This window comes from Syngnathus acus, chromosome 15, assembly GCF_901709675.1.
Source record: "Syngnathus acus chromosome 15, fSynAcu1.2, whole genome shotgun sequence".
In the NCBI taxonomy this organism is placed as follows: domain Eukaryota; kingdom Metazoa; phylum Chordata; class Actinopteri; order Syngnathiformes; family Syngnathidae; genus Syngnathus; species Syngnathus acus.
The window spans coordinates 4,949,709-4,974,047 of NC_051100.1; the positions used below are offsets into that span (position 1 = coordinate 4,949,709).

The window sequence follows — 24,339 nt, forward strand, 5'->3', positions numbered from 1 at the left end:
AAGCCGTTGAAAATGACATTTCTCGCCGAAATTTTAAACGCATCACCGCCGGGACGCCGTCTCCACCGAGTGCGGCGGCGAGGATTTATCTGCCGACCTTTGAGATCACAATTACGCTTTCTCTACTATGATATTGATTCACTTTTGAAAATGAGAATAAATGACATTTAATGAGTACAAGTAGCAAGACTTGGCGAGATGGATGGAGGAACCTTGTAAAAATGTAGACGGAGGCTTATGGGTCACATTAAATGTTTACTATGTAGCTCGCTATTCTGCAAGTTTTCATAACTGCAAAGTCAGTGCAGTGCTGACGTCGGGTAAATCGGTGGACCAAAAAAAATAATTCCTTCTCTCTCCGTCAGATATCCGCGGCTTACAGACCTTCATGGACCAGGCCTCTCGACTGGGTCTGGATGTGTCCCTGCAGAGGGTGGACCGCAACATCAGCCGGGTCTTCAACGATCTCTTCAGCACGCTGCGCACTGAGGAACTCAACCGCTACCGGGACACTTTGCGGCGGGCCGTGCTGCTCATGAGCCCTCGAGGAGCGCAGGTGTTCATCCACCAGGTAGGATGTCTTTCGATGTGCCAATACAACAACAGGGGAGAGAGTTCTGCCTGTCCGAGAAAATTCTATTTCCAGAAAATTTTCGTGACTTAAATCATATCGAGCATGCATTTTATTATATATTTATTTCTAGCAGTCTTTTCATATTTTTAAGTTTCTATTCTTTCTTTTAATACAAATTATAGAGTTGACTATTGCGCATCCAATCCAAATCCAAATCCTCGAAACTCCAAGCCCAACTGTCGCTCTGTGGTTTCGCACCGGTGAGACGAGCGTAACTACCCGCAAAGTCGAGCTTCATTAAGCCAGCGACTTTCTCTTTTCGATTCATTTGTCTTTGGCTGCTCCGTGCATACGTTTGCATTCCAAAGTGTCTGCTGCGCAGGCTGTTGACTGGCAACGTTTGGAAGCTGTCAGGCTTGAGGGAATTAGCATAAAATCCATTTTGGGCCCCTGGAGGAAAATATTAGTCAGGAATGCTTTTCAATCCAAAACCTCAACTTTTGTTACTGGCAAATAATGATACAATGTCCCTACTTGGTTAGTTTGTAATCACTGTGCTAGCCTTGTGTGCTGTGAAAACAAACAAACAAACAACAAATACTGGGGAGTTTGGTGAGCTGGAACGGAATAATGAAATTTCAAATTATTTCAGTGAGGAAAACTGATTTGACACACATGTAATTAGAGTTCCTCGCTTGGTTGCCGTACGAATTAAACGCATAAGTCAAGGTACTCATGTATTCCCTCAATGTAGCGTTACCTGCTCAATTTGCAGCTGCAGAAGGGGACTGTGATCACACACACACACACACACACACACACACAGTCATGTGTGGACATCTGTCCGCATATGTTTTTTTATTGCATTTGAAACTCATTTATTTTACATTTTCATCTCAGGTGCCCCGCTCGGATTCCGTCTGACAAAACCTGTCAGAGGTGCGGCAATATTGCAATATATGTTGGAACCCAAACAGCCGTATTAGCATACGTGCGTCATAGGCGTGCAAGATGCGCGTCTCCCGCCAATGTGACATTTTGATTGAATCCATCTCATCCCCGAACAAAGCTTATATCCAAGAAAATATCACACAAGGGCATTCACACAAAAAAATAATCCAATTGTAAACGTGGATTTTTGGCAACAAACGCCAAAGTCAGCCATGTTTGTAGTTTTTTTTCTTGGGTCCGACCTATCAGTGTGTCAAAAATGCTGACTCGTCAATCCGGCTTCATGAATATGGAAGCCAAGCACTTACAAAGACATCACTCAGCGTGTGAGCACACGTCCTTTTATTAATGTCCCGTCTTTGGGTTTTGCTTGCACTACACACGTTTCGTTTTTGACTCGGAGCCCTCGAGCCCCCCACTTTGTTCTTTTCTTTCTTGCCCAAAGTTTTGCTTAATCTGCCCCTTTACACTCTTTCTCTTCCCACTTAGAATTCATGCGATGCGTCTCGGGTAATAAGTCCCCGCGTCACGTTCAGGCGCCGGCTCCCGGACGCTTCCGTGAATAAGTTGAATGGTCGGACGTGCCGGCAGCTTTGATAATCCATCTGAGCTTCATTAATACCTGCTGTCAGAGAGCTCACCTGAGACGAGTCGGCAAGGCGATCACGTGTGCGAATATTTCAACGAGGAATGCCAATGATGTTGATGCCTTGGGCACAGGAAGTTGCTGATAGCTCTTTATCTAAAATTAATTACAGATGACAACTTTAAAGGGGACATATTAGGCAAAAGTGACTTTTTCAAATGATTGATAAAAACAGTCGAGTTTGCCTGTCTATCAAATGTCATGTCATTTTGTTGCAACCCCTGTTTTTCGGGGGGTAATGCCACGATCGACCACTAGATGACAATACACTTGTTAGCTAAATTTGACTAAAGCAGAATATTGTGAACAGGAAGCACCTTATTTCAGCGGACTATCATTTTTTTCACAGTTGTTGGGTAGCGATGAGCTCTTGTTTGACTCTTCAATTTTCATTCATTGCTTATAGGCACCTAATCCTCGTCAAGGTGACTCGTCTGTGTCCCACAATGCATCAGGCTTAAGAAAGCCATGTTTTTCCCTGAGCAGACGTTTGTCCAGACCTTTACAATTTGAACCCTGATTAGCATGACATCATTTTTCCATGTCTCTCCTTCCCCGCCCTTTTGTCCTCACGACGCTCATGTCGTCTCTCGTGTTTGGATGCGCAGACACCTCGCCTCGTGTGTGTGTGTGTCTGTGTGTTGTAGCCAGCCAGCCAGACACTTGCCACATTGCCTTTCCTCTCACATCGCCCATGAGGGGGGGTGGCATCTGGTGTCAGCTCAGTCTGGCCTGGCTCCTTGACACCTGACGCCTCTGCACCCCTCATGCAAGGCGACCTCTCTGCCGAGTCACGCCAGCCTCTCCCGGGGGTGGCAAAGTGGCATTTTAAAGCTCTCCGACCATGTTTCCGTGTCCTTGGCTGGTATTAGCCGGCGTTTGTAAAACCACTTATCACTTACTGTAGGTGAAAAAAAACAACATGACAGGTTTTATGAGATACCAAAGTCACTCCCCGTTTAGCATGCAAGTGAGCTCCTTCCAGCTGTTTATAGCTGTTACAGGTTGGAAATAAATAAAAAAAAAAAAAAAGAAGCAAAAATGATTGTTTTTGTTGCACCCTTGTGGATTCAAATATACTGTGAAACTCTTGATATTCAAATGCCCTATTTAAATATTCCCTATGCATATTTTATAGCATTTGTAGCACTTATGTAAATGTAAGGTCTTTAATCACACTTAATAAAAATGTAATAATACAAACAAATGTGAGCATATTATGAGCGAGAGCGAAAGCAATGGATAAAAACAAAAATATTGTACAAACCCGACCCCCCCAAGACTAACAAATTGATCCATCCTACAAATGAATTAATAATCATGCCCAAATCCGAAAGCCGTGATGGAGAGGTTCGCTGTACAAAAATAAAACAATATATATTTTAAGGTTGTATTTGTTTATGTTGTTCTTTAAGTACCATTTTTTTAATTGATTATTATGGAGACAAATTTGTGCTGAAGGATGAAAAGGCTAAGCAGAATTTGAGCGTGAGCGACTCAACTTCTGTCATTGTCACAAAGATCCAATTAAGGATATTTGACGGCTCTCACCCCCATCACCTCGCCAGAAGTGTGAAAGCCGCCGTAAAAAATACCAATGATACTTTTACACTCAGTAGTTTCAAAGTTAATTATGTGTATACCGTGACAGTTACAAGCTCTGTTTTCTCAATGTCGGCAGTAAAAGCTGGCGTGAAAATCATTTCCCGCACTCTGTAAAAGGCCACATGCATTGTTGTGTGTCATCTTTGTGCATTTTAAATGTCAATCAAAGAAAAATCCATGCCTCGTACGCTCGCGTGAGGGAATACAGAACCTTCCGGCGTTTACTATCATATCAAATATTTAAGCACATGAGTAAAACCTAGTTTTATTTCGGACGGCCTTACAGGTGTACCTAATGTTGTGTCCCGTTGGACGGCCAGCTTCCGGCCGTCCGCGAGCAGGCTGCTGCTGTTTTACGTCGACCTTTTTATTGAGCACCGCGGCTGCCGCTCGTTTCTCAATATGTGACTTTATGGGCCATCTTGGCCAACTGGGCCCGCCATCGTCCCAGCCGTATTTCTCTTAAAGGGATTGAGACGTGCAATCACTAAGAAAATATTAGACTGTACTGATTGTAAACTCCTTTTTAGCAGGCGCTACAGTACTACTTGCCCCCACATATTAAAATAAATTCAGCGTGTGTCCAATAAGTCTGTCCTGTTAGCTACAAATATGTGCGTGTAATGTAAGAGTCGCATGAGGTTAAGTAAGCTGGCTAGCGCGCGGGTGATATATAGCCTAGCAAAGCACAGGAATTTTTAGAAGCCGTAACTGAATTTCAAATCCACCTTGAGTCGCAGCTTGTGCCTGAAAACATCAACAGCCTTGGGCCTTGAATTTAATAGGTTTTCTCCGATTTCTGTTTAGATTTCAAGCAGTCTTTCTTGTCAGTGTCACGGCCGCTTGCAGATATATCTTGAAAGAGCAGCGCGTATTATTATTATTCAGCAAACAAGACGACAGGCATGATGGCTTTCTCGTGTTCGGGGAATTTGCTGCCCCTGACCGATATATTATATGTACGTTATAAAAGAACGCTAGGCACACACAAAGCAAATCGTGTCGTCACAACAAAGAAACTGGCGACACTCGTCAGTTACACAATAGGTACCACCCCCGGCTTTCAACAGCAGCTACCTGTTAGTCACTGAGCAGGTGGAAAGCGCTAATGTGGAAAAATGGACAGTGTGAGCCAGTTCACTTTGCGACACGACCTGAGCCACACACTCCCGGGACAAAAGACTCCGATTTGTCTTGTGTCGTGCCTCAATGCACTTATTATTACTCCTTACTATCTGATGCATCGAGATGTTATCAAAGCACGGTGGAGATCGAGCAAGCTTTTTTTTTTTTCCTTCCTGCAGCTACAGCTAATACTTCAAGCCCAGACCGGCTTCATTTCCTGCTGTCTTGACGCCGTTGGAATTTTCTGTCAATCCCGTGGCGTCAAAAACACCAAACGTCCTCGGCTTTTATCTGACGCCGCGCTTTTTTTGCAAGCTGAAAATAGCCTGGTGCGCTTCACAGGTTCGTTGGCACCTCAGCTACTTTTCTTCTTGCCGTCTTAGCTGCGACCAAGCAGGACAAAGGCGGCGTGACTCATGAACCTGGCAGAGGCCGCAGTCACTTGCCGTCCTCCATCTTATTTCAGATTGAATCTGAATATGGATTGTATATTTTAGTTTGAGTTACCGATTAAAATGAACTAAATATTATCAAGAAATCGTGAATAAGTTTAATATTATGGCACAAAAGATAGCAACCCAAAAAAACTGTTTTTCTGTGGTATCAAACAAATGAGACCAAGATAAATCATTTCGTCCACCGTGAATGTGACTTAATAAACGTAATCAACTACGGTGGCTTCATAAACTCATCCACCATAAAATGTTTTGCTGTTAAAAGTGGAACAATTACACAATTAACTGACTGCAAAGCAGGAAGACAAATTAGTTTGTGCTATCTTGCAAGGCGTCGCACCCGTGTTTCTCTTCCGACCAGACTTGGCCTTTATTTTTTATCTCAGCAGGGCAGCTGTTTGTGCAGCGGCGCCCGCACAGTGCGCTTCTCCCGTTGCATCTTCTTGACGGGAGCTTGTGAAGTCATTAATTAAATGCTCAAAGTCGCCGCGTCCGCCTCACCTAATTGGCCGAGAAGACATAAGGCCAACGCAAATAGTTTGTCGTTTTGACACCGTATCGGAGGTCATATTATTAAATTGTAATCCCCACACAAGTCTTTGGCCACTACGATTTGATATGAAGCCAGTTTGTTAGAAATGGGAGCTGGTTGTAGGAGTCAAAAACTCTAAAATGATACATCTTATAGATCAAACTACGGGACACCATTTTTAAAGTAACCCTCCGAGCCGCCCTTGTAAATATGATGGCCCACTGTTGGCGGGACTTCATCAGACCGTCGCGGCGGCGCGTGCGGCCAAGAGGTGGAGAGGTGAGTCGAGTTTATCTGTCCGAGCGTCTGGCTCCCGTTGCTCCCTCCTGCCTTGACGCCGCCACCTCTGGACCCCGGCGCTCTCCCCGCCGCACCCCAATTCCATTTCCCTCCCAATAACAGCATGACAAATTGAGGCTGCCAGAAGATGATCTATCATTGTCCTACTTCTCATCCTCTTTGCCCCCCCCCGCTCATTGTTTCTCTTTCCCCTTCTGTCCCCTTTACAGGACATTTCGTCTGTTTTTTTTTCCCAGCGTCCTAATGGCTCCCTCTTTCTCTCTCTCCTATCTTCCTGCCCTTGTCTTTACTCTTCGTTAACCTCGGCCCGCTTTTGTCATTGTCTCCGTTTCTCTTTAGCCTCTCTGTGATATTCCCCCCGCGTTGGTTAGCTTGCGTCGGTGCGTCTCTAAGCTTTTGAAACATACAAGAGTACATGGTGACATCATAAATGAGTGCACTCCGAACAGCAGCTTTGTCCGCTTTCTCTTTTTAGTAGCATGAAACAAAAAAACAGTGAGCAGCGCCATAGCTTAGTAGAGTGGTTCTCAAACTGGGCTCAGAGGACAAAAGAGGTGCCCGACTAAAAATTAAACAAATTTGAATATCTCACTCAATGATGACTTTACTTTCATAGTGGTGTCTGACTTATCTTGGAAAAGTATAACCTTATCCTTATAAGACTTTTTTATGACTACAAAAAAAAAACATATATACGTATATATCATCTACAAATGACTTGGCATAAAAATCAAATGAGGCCCTTGAGTAGAAAAGTTTTCACACTCCTGGACTGGCATAAAAGAATCAGCCCCGATATTTTGATTTCAACCGGCCCACTGCAAAAATAATAACAAAATAGCCCCAAAAGACACCGACTCACTGTCCGGCAGCTTAAGATGAATTTGCCAATGCTGTTTTAGTTGGACTTTTGAAGCACATTTTACTTTTCCTGATGGCTTTTACTTTCTCATTTCAATTTCATTCATCCAGTGTGTGCCACCAAGAGTGCTATTCTCACAGAGCGTGGAGAATCTGAGAACATTGTAATTGCTTTGTATGATGAATCAATCCAAGGTAAGGCTAGCTACGTCGAATCTAATAGCCGACATCTAAGTACAAGCAAATGCCTTTTCGCAGTCTGCGGGAGGGCAGAATAATCCAGAGACAGTTTTGTACCCAAAGACCGCTATTAAAAGTGGGCAAGGCTTTTAACTTGATGAATGCCGCTTGCCTGCGCTACAGTGAATAACGGCCTTGAAGTTAAAGAGCTTTTCATAAATAATTTGGTTTTCTGTAAATCGCGCTTGTGGTTTAACACTGTGGTGACAGTGTTTGTGTTCACATTAGCGGAATAACAAGATGAGAATTGCGAGCAGCAGCAGTACACCGGTAAAGACTCTCTCTCATTAGGCTCATAACACAGAGGTGACTGTTTTTGTTTTGCATTGTTTCCTATCCTGCGCTCTCAAAGTAGAAGAGTTAATTTCATTCATGCGGCTCATTAAGCAGACGGTTCTCTCCAATTCTGGACAGTGTATGGAAAAAAAAAAAAAAACCTTGATAACAGGCGGTGATCAGATTGATGGTTTTGATAATAACAATACTCAGCTCTGAGTGAAGCCTTTAAGCATTTTTATTTATGCAGCCGTGATGTTGTTAGTGAGCTGGAGCCCATCAACCTCTACTACGTGGCCCCGATGTGTTCCCCACAATTCTGTAGGCACTCTATACTTAATTGTCAGTCAATCAACTATGTTTATTAAGACTGTTCTGTACCCCCCAGACCGAGAAGTAAGTCCTCACTTACACAATATTGTTCGTCCTCTGTGGATTTAAGCATTTTACCTTAGTGCTTGTTCTTTGGTTATACACTTTGTATATTTGTTATTTGTTTCTTTCTTTTTTTTTTCTTTCTTTTTTGCTATTCTTTCAGGGTTTTTTTTTCTTGTCCGTTGACTAGCCGTTTGTGTTGGTGCTTGCAAAATTAGAACATCCTAAAAGAGTTCCTTTCGCAAGATTTTACAGCTGCAGCGCAGCCCATATTTGTCTCCCTGCAGCATCACATGACATGCAATTATACCAAAGCCACAATGCAGTCCCTGAACGCGTTTCCCCTCTTTTCCCATGCCGGTGAAAAATATAAAGAGAGTTACGAGGGGTAATTGCAAAGCCAGCCACTTGGAAAACAAATACTAAAGTGTTTATCTTTTCTAATGTTGCCTAAACCGCAATGCAAAAGAATGCTGTTGATAAAACGTTCAATTAAAATGCAGCGCAGTCCCAGCGGGGAGCATATAAATGTTGCAGGTATGATGTTTTCCCCCTTTTGTTAGTATGCCAGTGCCATTAATTATTTGTCGTGCGCACATCCATATTCATAAAATCGTCTTGTCCATTGCTACATGATAAGACCTTTGAAACATGGATTACGTTGACTGGACTCACAGAAAGCTACTCGTCCATTTTAATTTTGAGTTCTCCTTCTCAAACCAAGCCATCATTATCACGCCAGCGCTTTTCTTATTTAGCGTCACCGCTCTTATTTAGCTTCAAGCTAACTGCTCTTTAATGGCTCAGTTTCAACGGTGATTCATGCGCGAAAAAAAAACACTCCCCCATGTTTTGCCAAAGGGCACAAATCCTCGCTTTATCCTTCCGTTAGGGAGGGGGAGCAGAGACGCTTACCTCGCTGTAGTCACGGTGGCGTTTGGCCCAAATTATTCAGTTAGACTATTCATCCGCTAACGACACTTTAGCACAGAAAAGTGTCATTTTGAGAGGAACGCGGGAACACTGAGGGGCTGCCAATTGTGCCTTTGGAATGCCATTAGTGGCTTTGTTTTGCGTGTGCAGCGCGAAAAAGAAAATCTCTCACTTCCTTTTTACGGTAAACCCCCAAAGTGCACTCTCGGTGAGAATCAGCGTAAATGCTAATTTGTTAACGAGCTCAGTCGGACGTGCTTTCTCATCATTTTCTGCCGGGCAATTACACCAACACCGACTTGCGTTGGAGACTTCTGCCTCAAAGGCAAGTTGTTTTTTGTGACACTTTGGAGTCAGCCATATGAAGAGAAGATGCAAAATTACACACAGGAAGGGTTGAGATGAGCTTTGAACCTAAAACCTCTTGTCTGTGAGGATGACATGATGATCTTCCTCATGACAAATGCTAAATGCTAATTGCTAAAACAACAAAACCACCGACACTCAAAGATGCGATAAAGGTTGACTAGGGCACTTTGCTGCCTGTACTACACACGATTTTCAGATTCAGCAGCGAAGCCACTGTTCAGGAGATTCATGATCATGTCATATAAATGTTTGTTTGCCCTTAGCAGAGCATTGTGTACGGGATGGCCTTGAGTGATGGGCCGCATCCCACTTTACAAAAGCACTCCCACACAATTGCACCTCGACATACAATTTGAAGTGTTCATTTGGCCCAGCAAGCATGTTTTAAGGTTACAAAAGGAGCAAGGGTACATACTCACTACTTTCCTGATGTTCTGCCTCGATGTAATCCTAATGATCCAGTTAGTACAAAAATATTTTACTATGTGGACTCTCTTGCAACCATGTGACCCTACTTAGACTGTGTCTAAAATGTCCTAGTGGCAATCCATTGGATGCTAAAAAATACAAATATACAGTAGTAGCAGTCTGTGCATGTGGGCCAACAATAGCGAGACATTTGAGATCCGTGTGCTTCTACGTCCAACTCAGGGCAAGCAGATGATAAAAAGATAGAGTTGAAAGGGCTGCCGGCTGCCACGCCGGTCGTAAAAGAGACATTCACTGCCTCAGTACAGTCGAAATTTGGACAACCCCCGACAGGGCGCATACTGTAATCACAGCTACAAAAGCCTGCGAGTTAAAAAAAAAAAAAAAAAAAAAAAACACAAACATTGTTTGGCATTTCAAGTACGGGGCAACGAGAGTGAAATGTTTTGCTGCCCTTTTGGTTTCCCAAACACATTTCTTGTTGCTTTTGTGGAGATTTGTGACACGTAAGACCTTCAACACAAACCAAATCAGCATTCTACTCCTTCGACCGACTTGGTTGGCTTTTTTATTCATTCTCTCGGCAGTGTGCAGTGCGGCCATCGGTATACTTCAATCTAAGAGATTATAGAGTGCTCATGTCCCCTGTGGTCTCTTGCCACTTCTGCAGAAGCTCATAATAGCAGAGTGCCGGTTATTATGACTTGCCTCCTATTGCTGGGAAAGTTGATTTGGACTCCTGTCCAGGCTAAAGGTCTGATCTGAAGTGGTGTAGAACTACACGACTGATAGGAACTGCAATGTTAGAAACTGCCCCCAGTAAGATGCAGTGCAATTCAGCTAAAGCCGCACTGATAATCAACTGGAGAAGATTTGGTCCAAAGCCAACCAAACTACAAACTGAAGTTGTACAAAAACGTGGAGGTGATTCATCAAGTATGTTGACTTTTGAATTGCTTGCATATGCATAGTTGGGTCTCTGGGATTCAATTGCACGCATTAGTCGATTAAAAACGATGCATATCTTTTGTTATCTGCATAGTTCTGACAAATTATAGGAATAAGTCATGAATATTATCATTTCATTTCCATGATAGCGCCCTCACATTGACCAAAAACACCATTTCATCTTGTCTTTATGGCGCTTCAGACTCGTTCCGGAAACCGATTGGCTGTGAAGAACAGAGGGCGGGGTGAGCACAGGCTCATTTGCATATTTCCCCCGCCCACTAGAAAACTTGAGTCATTTTTGTCCAGAGCGTGACAAGCGGATGATGAGTTTGCTGTAATTCTTTATCCTTTGTGTATTTTGAACAAAGCCCATCGTAGCCCAACGAACTGTTTTAAATTGGATTAAGTCGTTCTTTTCCAAAGGGGGGAAAATATTGTTTTGGAGCTACCGTTATAAATTAATTCCTCGTTGACAATGCCAATTAAAGCAAAACTACCACTGTTACAATATCATTAGTTTGTAGCGGTGTACTTAGTAAATCACCCGGCGGGAGCCCATAAGGAAGCTCTGAGAGGAAAGTCAAAGCGTGTGGATGAAAATTCATCACAGGATGATCTACTTCCATTCAAGCATGCCGCCAAGCCTGATGGGATTCCTTGAGGAGGGTGTCGGAGGAGAAGGATTACGGTGGGCTGCCTAGCAGTAGGTGGTGCTGCCGTGATGAGGGGGTGTTGGATGGATGACGACGCGGTCGTCAGCTGTCCGGGTCGCCTCGCAGAATCCCCCGGTAGAACCTCCTTTTTTTGAAAACGGGCCTTTTCAGTCTGCTATTCAAAAAGCAGTAATTGCATCATCTTTCAAGCCCTTTGCCTGCGTCTGACTGGGAGACTGGACCCATTAATCAAACTAATGGAGAAGTAAGTGATTTCAAAATATAGGCTTTGATCACGCCGCCGCCATCTTCGCTCTCGGGAGCTCGTCTCCTCCCCCTTGCCTGGCCGAGCTTATCTTTCTATTCCCGCAGTCCTAAATGCACGGACGGTCCTTTGCCGGAGATTAGCGGGGTATTAGGCTTGTGTTAAGCTGCACAAAAACTTTGCTTATACAAACTCAACCCGCTCTCCATTTTGATTTGGACTTGATTAGAAGCGTGTAGTCCAGCGCCGGCCGCTGTGAGTACGAGGTTATGGAATCGTCTGTCTCCTTCGCAAAACCGCTGTGGCCTATTAACTAGCGAGCGGCGTGTGCCAAAGCTATTCCGTCGGCCATATTGATCCTAAAGAGACAGATTACATTTTTAGAGCTCCTCAGGTGTATTGAAAACTGGGCGCCGGCTATATAAAAAAATAAAAAATAAGTGTAAGCCTTACTTGCTGCAAGCAGAGCACGCTCGCAAATTAGATTCCCTCCCTCCTTCCTTCTCGTCCGCAAAGGCATAAATCACCATTGTGTGAAAACGTCTTAGCATGTTTGATGCCAGCCCCAAATGGTCTGCCAAGAAAACACGAGTGCTTTCTTTATTTGACTAATTTATTGTCAGCAAAAAGTGCACGGTTGTTTATTGCCGCATCACGTCTGGCTGAGGCTGAGTTTCAAGAAGCATCATACGTGCCACTTATCGGCACAATGCGTATGAGCCAATGGAAGCGAATGCTGCTCTTTGTCACTTTCCCTGCAGACGGCGTGTTTATCTGAGCTGTTTGGACCGCGCGTCAAAGGCTTTACACTCCCACTCCACACGCTGGCACCTCTCCTGGTCTGCAGTGAAAACATGTCTTGTGCGTGTCTGGTGACGTCCACGCTCATCTGACGCCCCCCCCCCCCCACCTCCTGTTTGTTTTAGCAACAACCCTTTTAGTCGGTTATCATCCTTTTTATTCTGCCGATATATCGAAATCAGCATCGGCCTGATTTTTGGTTGGCCCCAAAAAAAAAGTAGAAGGGAAACGCTCGTGCGTTTGGCGTGAAGCTTTGATACCAGCAAAGGACGAATTGATTAACTTGTGATCATGGTGTGGATCATTTTTCGTGACATCCTCAAAGCGTAATGAATAAATTTATCGTAAGTGTGGGGTTTTGATACGGTGTGTTGCTGCGGTTTGACCCAAGGGCGAATTGATTAACCTTTGATCGTGATCTGACTGCGGCTCATATTCAAATTGGGTCCCATCTCAAAAACTCGCCAATGGAGATTGAAAAGAATTGATGTCGCTTTGGGATGAACCGAGGCTGCATTGATGAACTTTTCATCAAGATGGAGGATAGACAAGGTCGTGCACTACGGCAACATTTTTCTCAATATTGGCTCACATGTGATGCAGGTGTACCTAATATTATGGACGGTGAAGATAGAGTATATTTTCTTCCTGCCTATTGATTCACCTTGGCCTTTTCCAAATCACCCCAACACTTTTTGAAGGACTCTGTCCCATAAGATCTTACGGATCGTTTTAAGTTTCCAAAGTACAACAAAAACATTAAGACCACGTAGCTGATTGCCACCTTTCGCCCCGCGGGCGATGGTACAGTTCCATGGAAAATTACCCCTGAGGCTTAATAACCCTTCCATTAGCGGAATGGTCGATTCTCCGTGCTCTTGCTCCAAGGTTACGTCTGGAATGTCACCAACCTGGAACTGCTGTCCTTAATGCACAGAGCTAATCATCGCCTCTGCCCGCGACATTTTCCACAATAAATTACAAACGTTTTTGCAATGAGAAACAACTTGCTTACTATGACGACAGCGACTGAGCTACAAGGTGGCATTTTCCAGAACGGGCAAGTTTTTCCTGTCAACACAAGACGCCCGCAGCGTTTATATATATTGTATTTCCCTCAAGCTCAGCTGTCTCCAAGCCAACCTTTTTTCAAATAAATGCAGGTTATTTGATGTGGAACATGACAGCCTTCTCCACACATCTACAAAGTGTTATAATGTCATCTCGCAACCTTTTTGTGCTCCTTCAAACGATTGTCGGTAATCACAACGGCACTGCGGTAAAACGGCAAATGAGGAAATTGAAAAAGATGAGTCAGGAAGCTCATCATCTCGCGCCCTTTACTTCCCAAAGCCTTGCTAAGACGCATGAAAAACCAAACTAGCGGTAACGGAGCGCATCTGTACAGTCTGTCCCCTCTGAAGACAAAATGCGCAGCGTTCTGCAGACTGTCAGTCAGATCCGACCCATCGGGCCTTCTTCGTCGATCACGCATGATAGACGCCGGGCGACGACGGGGCCTCATCAGCCATGTTTGTCATGTCGGGGCGTGACATTTGGTTGATTGAGAAGCCGCTCTAAGTCTAATGTGATGCTAATGCGTCGGCCCGTCGCACGCACGGCGGCATATCAAAGACGCCGCGGTCTATTTCTGGCGGCCCCCCGCAAATGGAGCAGTCGCGTTTTGACGTATCAGCAAAACAAGGCCAAGAGGTCGCCCCGTACATTTTAGATTTCCCAGACATTCATTTCAAAAGGAATTGGTAGCTTTTTGAATGCGACGCACGCTGTGACTTTTTACATATTTATGTTTCCCAAAGAAAACGTGTCTACACTCTCTCGTGTTTCTGGCGTGTGAGAGCAACGTTGTGTGCTTCATTAAAAGATAGGAAGTGTACAAAGTGCTTTCACAGGCTTTTCTCACCTGAAGTCACTCGACTGGCACCGGGTAATGGCGACGTGCATTATTCAGAACCGTTTAAATAGCATTCTTTTGACCACCGGCTCGCCTTACTAGCAGCCAGACACGTCCTGATATATTACATTGACAAACTTTGTTTTAATGGCAGTCTCCTACTGGGTTAATTTTAGGGCAGGTTGAGACACTCCCTCCAAAAAAAAAAAATATATATATATATAATGAACACAGTAGTGTGTGTTTTTTTTAATGTACTTTTATTGCAGTTGGAACATTTAATCCGTTCCTTTGCAAACATTTCTGGTTCATGGCTTTCATGTCTTTTCTTCAGTTAATTAAAAACAAATACTGTTTAAACTATTGAAAAAAACGTTTAGTCCTATGTTAAAATAAATGACTTTTGCTCCACTCACCAGGTTCTCTTCTGTTTCTGTTAATTACCCCGATTCATTACTATCCATCAGCTCAGCAATTGAAGTTGATCATCAAAGATTCACAAGCTAAATTTCCCCCAGGTGAAAGTGTGGAAATTGTGCTCAGCGCCTCCTCAAGGGAATCGCTCAGAAATGCAAATTCATCCTGTTACGGTGCCTCGCTGTGTGAGATGTTTAAATCTTTTTGCAAACACTCGCAGCGCTCAAATTTTAAATGATATTATTAACGGAACAAAGGGAGAAGAAAACAGTAACAGTCATGACTTTCACTTTATATTTAACACAGGAAATGTGAATTATATATATCAATGGAATCATCTTCTAATGATGAGGATCTGATAATCTCGTGTAAATCGATTATTGTTTGAAATTTAACACGCAAGCTACCCAGAAAATTGAGCAATCTAACCACCATTACACACCTGTGGGGAAGCTAACAACATGGCTATGAAGGCTAGCAGCTTTAGCACCATGGGACACTCGTGGAAAGCCAACAAGATGCCATGATACCTTCGCCTTTAACACCGCGGCATGTCAGCGGGAAGCTAACGATATTCCTTGGGAGGCTAGCAGCTTTCGCCACAAAGCTGGCAAAATGCAGAGCGAAGCTAGCAACATTAGCACAATGGCAGATGGGAGTCATGATTTGTTTTTAATGCGATACTCATTTGGTATCACCTTCATTAAGGAGATGAGACAACGTGTGGCCTTGACTAAAGGTGAGAACACATTTGTTCAAGTGCATGGTTTCTAATTCCCCGCCATCACGTAGTAGTAGTATGACCGACATATGACCGGCGCTAATTGTTATGCTAATAAGTAATACATTCACAGGTCATTGATTAGGTTATTGTTATTCAAAGAAAGAACGTTCAACACGCCTCGAGAGTTTAGCACAGTAGACATTTTTATCTTGAAATGAGAACCTTGTGTGTGATTTGTCAAAAGTCGGTAAAGATGTTCGAAATAAAGTCCTTGTGTGTTCCTCGTTTAAGAGTGCTTTGCACAGCTTCTTGCTATGATATTCCGTTTCCCCCTCGGCATTCAAAGTGAACGTCTGAGGGTATTTGCCGCGAATGTTTTTCCCGCTGAAGAAACGCAGCCGTCTGGAGCGCATCCCAACCCCCCCAACACCACCACCTGTTTCCACATACGCCGTTGCACCTTCTCGCAATCCCTTCTCGGCCTGCCTCACTTTTAAATTGGAGTTGGCGTTTCCCTAGTCCCGACTTTTGCGCTACGACAGCCACATAGGAACACGCCCGGGGGGTTTGGTTCGGCGACTGGAGATGTCGGTATCAGCTGCATGAAAGATTCCTCAGCTGTCAATCCGGGCTCTTCCCCGTCTCGCTTTGCTCTCCTTAGTTTCACGCTTGCATCATCTTTTACCGTTCTCTACGCCTCGCAAAGCCTCAAACGACTCATCCCAACTTGTTGACAGCGTTTAAGCTCCTGAGTGGATTTCCAAAGATGGCCGTGCGATACGTTGGAACGATGGGAGCTGGAAAGACGCCGCGCTTGGCTCCAAATTCGATTAGGAAAAGGCTGATTAGGCACATTATAACGTGGAAGAATTGTATCCTGATGCCTTTTGTCTTCAGAGTGTCGCTTGTTTGGAATCTTAATGAGTAAGCTAGTTGATCATCATCATCCGCTACACGTCTTCTTGTTGCCAGATAGCCTTGTATCATTACAAAGCTGGAGATGGATTATGTATGCTAATGCTATTGTTGGGTTGGATTCAGGCTACACCGGAATTTACCCTTACTATGCTGCATCTTGTCGATAAAGTAATTCGAGAACAAGGTATGATGAATAAAATACTCTTGATCCCCGTGGCTATCGCTAGCAAATCTTCCAAATATCCGGCCAGACCGCTGATGTACCGTGTATTGATATCAATCCATGCACTCTGTCACCTTTCTCGGGTTCATCATTTCTGATTAATCACCTTTAATGCGTCTTGAATTATCGCTCAATAGGTCAGGGCAACAAAGATTTTGCGTGCAGTCGTAATCACGCAAGTGTGTGTGGTATTATTTTTTTGGGGTAACTCGCATCCTAACCTCAGTGACAAACGGCCGTGTATGTTTTATTTTCTGAAAACGGGAATATTGAGCTAGCTACGTATTCACGAGGTTTCTTTCAAAGAGGCTTTGCCGAGAACAATACTCATTAGCCCGAACGCCCACACATCGGCCAACTCACCCCTTCCCCCTTGTGTTTTGTTTTTTTCTCATCTACTACTACGACAAAAGTGGTCTTACGGCTTTCAGTTGCCACATTTCTTCCTCCTCTTTTTTACTGCCAGTGACGCAACCTTCAGTCTTAAGATGACCTCCGGCCCTGTTATGGCTCGCCCGAAAGTTGCGCGTGGTTCTTCTTCGCGCCATCTCAACCTCTGTAAATACGTCGCTCAACAGGATGAGCAACACGTCTTGCGAGTCACGCGGCGATATTTCCCCATTTGAATTTCAAAGAGGTTGTGCGCAATTAAACCCCCGAGATGTCACGCCTGAAGCATGGAGGCAAATATTGCTTCTAGACTCCGACGAACGGCGTCGGGTTTGATGAAATCTGGAAATGAGAGCGGCATTAAAATCTAAGCGTGACTGTTCTGACGTTCCGAGATAAGATTAGTAGCCGCCGGCGCTTTGATTCATATTGGCTTTTATCGACGAGTCGTACGTGGTGGCGATGATGGACATAAAGCGTTGCTGCATCGGTTTGCTTTTTCGCGTTCGTCTTACGTAGGTGGGGTCGATTTGTTTTGCATAAGCCAACGCCGCATCCAAGGTTTCAACGGTTTCAAAGGTTCTCGCTTTCCAAGGCACCCAGCAACACACATTTATCATGCTGAAACATCCCCGTCCTAACGTACGGAAAGATATCTACGTAATCTCAATTGAATGACACCCATTGATCCAACCGGGTGATTAATGTGCCCACGTGAAGCCCGTTCTCAAGACAATGTTGAAGCTCAGGTACAAAAGTAATACGCAGGAAAGCATTCTGATTTACACCGTAACCCTTTGAAAGGTCAATTGGGATATTTTTACCTGAGGTTGGTCGCCTTAACTCGTCAGCGTGAGTAGTTTTACCCCCCTTTGTTGGATCCAAATCACGAGCCAACATGCTAATGCTAATCGCTGTCGCCGGGTCAGCCCTTCTCTGTATTCCAGGTAGTTACAAACGAAGCTGCCAGGCTTCCCGAGGCTTGACTGACATTGAAAGACCTCCGCCAATTGCACCCCTCTTTTAACCCCCTGCCATCTCTTTTGCTTTATCTGCGCAGGCTGTGGAGACCAACCTGGCGTCCAAGGACAGTCACTGGGTCTATGCCAACGAGGTGAGTCCCAACACGGGTACCCTTTTGTTGCAGGCTTTGCACAACCAGACCTTTACTTGATATTGCACAACGGCTTTTTATTTTAACTCTTGATATCAGGATGCTCTCAACGCACATCAAGGTAAATGTTCCTCTAAAGCGGACGTAGCTCAACAGTCAAGTGCGCTTTTCGTGAACGCAGACTCTGTGTTTTTTTTTTTTTTTGAAGTCCCGATGTAAGTTTACCAGGATTCCAATTATACTGAAAAGCAAATGGATGGAAGCGTATAAAAGGCTTGCTCCCAGTTGACCTGTCAGAGAATTACCATTTCAGTTCCCAGTAGGAAGCTGGCTGTCCACAATAACACACACACACACACTCACAGACTCAAATTGGCGTCCATTTATCTTGCTGAAACGTCACATCCAAGAGTACAGAAAGATGTCATTGGAATCTGTGCTCAATGATTAATGAGGAGGAAAATTTTAGTGAAGTCGTTGGGGGTACACCGTAAACCTGATTTGTGTTGACTTTGAAAATTCTCTCTTGAAAATTGTCTTTATTATATATCTGGATATATATATATCAGTCTCTCAAGCGTCTCCAAATGGTCCAAAACGCTGCTGCTCGCCTTCTAACTGGAGCTCGTAGGAGGGAGCACGCAATTCCAATTCCGGCCTCCATCCCAGTTCACTTTCCGATTCTATTATTAGTCTTTAAATCTTGCAATGGTCTCGTCAGAGGACCGGATGCAACTGGAGGTGCCAAAGATCATTTTTGCAATTCATTACCGATCAGTTCCACGCAATTGCCCCCGAAAGCCACCAATCCATAAATCGATGATCACGAGTTAAAAAAAAAACCCGTCGCCATTTTTTCAGAATGCGTAATTTTACGGCGCCTTGCAATGCAAAGCGATAGTCGTGTTGCACTGTAATGTAATTTAGTTCAGGTGACAAATCGTTAACTAAGGGGCCTGGAATATTGATTCCTCAAAGTTAATGAGGCGTTGGTTATCGCCGAGCTCGCCGTCCAAATGTCCTCACCTTACATTACAGCTCACATTTGTTGTGGGCTTTTTTTCTTTTGGTTTTAAAAACTACCTTTGCAGTTGGCTTTGAATCAGCTCATCCAGGCGTGTGGGTAAAATATTGCCCCGCATGGGCTAAAGAGGCCTTGAGCCGTTCTGTCTTCCGCTTTTAATTCCTATTATTGGTTTTGTATGCCTCACAAAGCTGCACAGGGAATGCTTTTGCAGTCTGAGCCTGTTTGATAAGTGACAGGCTATAATTTTGAATTTGAAGCCGTCTTCATAGCCGAGCTGCTGCATTCCTTTTATTACAGTCTTAGAGAAATTATGCATGAGCTAATTTTGCACTCACTTCCTGTACGCTAAATCAATGTCCTATCAACAATGTGTCTTTTGCGAGATGTCACACTTTGGTTTTGACAAAAGGTGACCTTCGCTCATCTTTCCAACCTCATTGTCAAGACTATGAAACAAGTTATAGTTTTCCATCCTCTTTTCCATTTTATTATCCAAGGTAAACTGTCCATGAAGCTGACGTTCACCTCGAAACAAGGACAAACGTGCACTTGTTGTCCTTCGGAGCTTTTCGCTTGTGTAAGAAGTCATTTCTATGAAACAATTAGCGTCTTTTACAGTAAATGGCGGTTGGTTTAAATGATGTTTTTTGTTTTGAATTTGACCTCATCTGCAAAATGGATCCCGACGTGGCTTTCTTTTAAAAACAACTTAAGTTGTCCTTCTCAACAGGGTAGGAGGAGATATGACGCGGGGAGATGATTATATTTTGATTAGCCCCAAATTTGTTTTCCCCAGACCTTTCAACGCGTAGCTGTGCGAGGAGGTTTTTAAGGCTGGACTCGAAATAATGAATGACGGAAATATGTATTTGGATTTTGACAAGTGTATCCTGATTTAGAGTTATTCACAATTGTACTCGTGGAACAACATGGATTCATCTTAAATAAATACTGTAAATTCCCAATCAAACATTAGAAAGTGTAATAGGGAAAAAAAAAAAATCCATTAAATGTATTTTTCAAAGCCTTAAGAGAGAAAAAAAAAATCATGACCTTCTCTACTTGCGCCTGCGGACTCGAATTGAAATTAAACATAGGCTTGTTTTATCGCCGGGTCCTGCAGGGACATAAATAATCGTAGACGTCTGCGGCGTCTGCATGCTGCCTGCTCATAACTCAATCATGACGTTCGTTTCCAATGCATGACCCACAAGTGACAAAGCCAAGATCCCCGACGCCCCCCGTACTCCCAACGGGGAGGCCTCTCACATTTCATTCAAGTCCGGATCCGACAAAGACGCGTTAATCCGCCACCGGCCACAAGGCATGACTGTTGATGCGTTGCTCAAAAGAGGAATGAGAGTGCATGATTGAAATGAATGATGATGAGGATGAAGATGTGTGAGAAAGATGACAGGGCAAAACCCTCTGGTTATTTTATATTTTTTCATTTAAAATTTCCATCTCTTTATTCAAAAACAGGACATTGTTTCTAATTGTTCACACAAACAAATTAAGATTTATTTTTTGGTTTGGTATGCAACATATCAGAAAATCGATAAAAAATGTTGATCGTTGTTTACAAAGTAAACGCAATTCCTTTTATTTTTAAGTTTTTAATTAGTTTAATTTTAAAATGTTGATCATTGTTTAAAGTAAAAAAAAATAAACAGAATTATTTTTATTAAAAATGTTTAATTTAATTTTTATTTTACTTTTATTTTTATTCAGCACAAAGATAACCGGTCCACTGCACAAGTCGGATCATATTTACTGTTGGGTAAAAATCGGTGGAAATAGTGAAGCGATAAATGTGTTCATTTTTATTTCATTTTTAATACATATTTTCTCTTTTTTCTTATCGTTTACATACTTTTCTACTCCCCTGATTATATGAACTAAAACTAATACTAAAAGTAGTAAAAAATGTATGCGTTTTTTTTTTTTAATCCGAAAACTTTAGCAAATATTCACCCTATTTTTGCCAGATAGACATGGATACATATAGAGAGATAATTTATTTAATAACCGCATGTGTAAAACTGGCCACATGTGGCTGCCGTTCATGAGTTTTTGTGTTCGAAGCCAATAAAAGTTTCTCCGAGGCTCGAAAGTCATCGGCCAACGCAAAGTCATTGAAGAAAAGAAGAGAGGCTTCTAAATTGGATATTAAGAGCAGCTCGAGATGAGCGCATCGACGGTGCGAATGAGAGGCGGCCGAGCCTCCCGCTGACCCGTCCCGGCCGAACGCAGCGTGCAGACTTGTTTTTGGCGTCTGGAAATTCAGATGGATTGCACATCCGGGAAGGAGTTGTTGTGTTGTTTTTCTTCTCAAAAAGTGGGACGATGACACCCGACAAGGCGTGATGGATGAGGCGGCCGCGCCTGCTGTGTCAAACCGAGTTGAGGAGGAGAATCCAGAGATGATTGATGTCCTCTGCTGACGTAGCGCCACGTAATTGGAACCCCGCCGACGCCATCTTGGCCACATTAGCCGCCGATGACTACAAAGTCCATTTAAAGATGCGCACTCACCACCACACCAATCAACTTTTTCTTCCGTGAATTCCTCTCTGACAGTGTCATTGCTCTCCTGAAAATATTTCCGAGATCTCTTATTGGGTTTGATTCCACGCTTAGTACGTCTGCCTCGCAGCCACTTCCCGTGTTTACTCAAGATTTCTCTGAGTCCTCCATTTTCCTCCCGCAGTCCCGAAGTAACAATAACAATAATTGCTCTCCAAATATATTCCTTGTCTTTGATATCAGTGCAACCTTTGCCTGATTTTTCTCAGGACAAGAAGAAACTCTTTAGCTCTCATTTCTAAGCATGTGCTTCACATCTCCAAGATGGAAACAATGATGACAAATTAGCACTCAAGGTAGCATTGCCGTGGTGAGAGCGGCGAGGGAGGGCGAGTCTGATTGGTGGGCTTGATTAGAGCGTTTGGAGGAGAGGGAACACTTAATGGCTTAACAGTAATTGGATGAAGACAAAGGTGGCCCGCCGGCCGGCTGTGATTGGAAGCCAAGATTAGCCACAGTTTAAGGAATGTGGACAAAATGTGCTTGGAACTCACAAGGCATTATTAACCAGAGTCACTTCGTACAACTTTGACACGGACGCAAATTAAAAAACGGTGAAATCGGTTCAATTGGCTGGCGACAAGTTTGGGCTAGTGTCAAGTCACGGCATTTCCGTAGCCCGGCGCCGCTTTCGGGTCACGCTTTCCCGTCGGTCTATTTTCACAGGTGCGTCGGACCGGAAGCCAGCGTGTCAATTCAAATAAATAATTGAATTACTCACACGTCATTCCACCCTGTTGCGTCGGGATGGGAAGGGATTTCGTTGCAATTAGGTAGCCGTACAGAGAGTTAGTTCAATATGAAGTGCAAAGGCGCTGACTGTGCAATTCTCCTCGGGCTGTGCGACGGCGTATTTTTCAGTACGCCACATTTCTCTCTCTTCCACTTCTGATCACATCCTTGTCAAATCGTTCGTATGGTTTCTCAAACCGCATTTCACCGTCCCGTCAGGATTTGTCGTTCCTCGCCGCTTCTGCAAAGCACCTTCATGTCCAATTAATTAAACGCGTCGCCACAATTACTGGCCTTATTTTTATTTATTTATTTATTTATTGATGAAAGATTAATGGCAAAGACCGAGTGGCACACTGAGGCTCATTTAACCTTTCTGTCAGATGAGCTGGATTTGATTAATGCCCGCTCTTGTCTGGCTGTCATTGGCGCAAAGTTGCATAGCCATGCACATTTTGTTCTCCCACAAGCTGATGCAGGTCGCCTTTCCGGTGGCTTGATTCGGGGGTTTTTTTGTTTTTTTTTGAGGATGTAAACTCAGAAAACTGTTGTAGAATGCGTCTATTAATAACTTTGTATAACCTTAAGTGGAGCACTCGCCAAACCATAATCAGGCTTCATTATTATAATTTATAAATATAGATAAATAGATATATATAGAATTATATAACCATTTATAATAGCCAAAAAAAGAGCCACAAAAGACTTTTGAAGATAACACTGCACATAACTTTTTGGCTCATGTGTTTCTTATTTATATGTGAAAAAACTGAAAAATCTATGTTGTATTTATGAAATCAATGAGCCGCTACAGAACCCACGATGTATTTGTTTGTAACAAAAACAATTTCAATTCTGACAAAAGACGCTTTGTACTTTCAAATCAATTAGTCACTGTCTCTTTTGAGTCCTCTTCGTGATCATGAAATGATAGCAAAGCTTTCATCATCTAGCGGCAGCAAACCAAAACAACTCCAAGCCGTTCTCTGCACCAAGCTCGATTTCCATCAACACTCTTAACACGAGCTAACTGAAGATTCAAAGGCGGCAGGGAGCAAAAATATGAAAAAAAAATGTCAATAGAAAAACAGCATGGAAAGTTAATACCACCAAGATGCTGTTTCATCCCACACAATCGAAGTAACATATTAGTTATCATTCCAGCTCCAAAAGAAAATAAAAAACATTGCCCTTTGATTTAGCGAAAGCACAAATCATTATTTGCTCTCGACTGAGGCAACATCCAAATAGAATTCACTCGATACGACCTGTGACAGAAAGTGCTGACGATTGTCTTCTAATCAATTCTTTTTGATGAAGTACATTCTGTCCTTTGTTAGGCGACGAGCACAGGTGGAACATTTTCACGCCGTTGCCTTGGTGATGCAATAAAATTGCTTTGACAAGGCACATGGGGAAAAGTGCACCTTGTTCTCAAGTTTCCAATTGCGGCGCATGCTTTCCACACCGCAGGTGCTGCGTCTAGCTAGCTAGCCTTAGCAGCTACAATTTGTGACTTTTTAAGGCTCTTTTGATTCTGAGCAAATATTCACACCGTTTCTGAGGTTCTTGCCTCACGTGCGTCACCTCATGCCACCCGCGTAGCCCTCGGAGTAAGGAATTCATCTGAGGGATGGAGGTGGCGTACGGAGAACAAAGCAAATCATCACGGAGTGCCGTGGAGGACAGACAAAAGCTCTGATGAGGTGGATGCAAGAGTTGATCACAATGTGTCATTACCCCCCCCCCCCCCAACAGGAAGTGAGTGACGCTGACATGATGGAGCTGGTCCACAGCTCCTTGGGCCGCATGACGCTCATCCGTCAGGTGTTCCCGCTGTGGAGGGACACCAACGCCCGCTGCATGAGGAACAATCACCGCATCTCCTCGTTGCTGTGTGACCCCCAAGAAGGCTATCTGCAGTCCCTGGAGGTAACGCGCTCGCTCCCCTC

The 24,339-nt window shown here is 43.7% G+C and overlaps 1 protein-coding gene across 1 annotated transcript in view; it reads left to right on the plus strand.

The window, feature by feature from the left end:
• Window positions 1–24,339, plus strand: part of LOC119134446 (glutamate receptor ionotropic, delta-1-like) — a 132,235-nt gene that overhangs the window by 86,196 nt on the left and 21,700 nt on the right. The window contains exons 4-6 of the mRNA XM_037271120.1: window positions 366–571; window positions 17,989–18,042; window positions 24,146–24,319. Of these exons, the coding sequence (XP_037127015.1) occupies window positions 366–571; window positions 17,989–18,042; window positions 24,146–24,319 (434 nt within the window). The remainder of the gene's footprint in view (window positions 1–365; window positions 572–17,988; window positions 18,043–24,145; window positions 24,320–24,339) is intronic.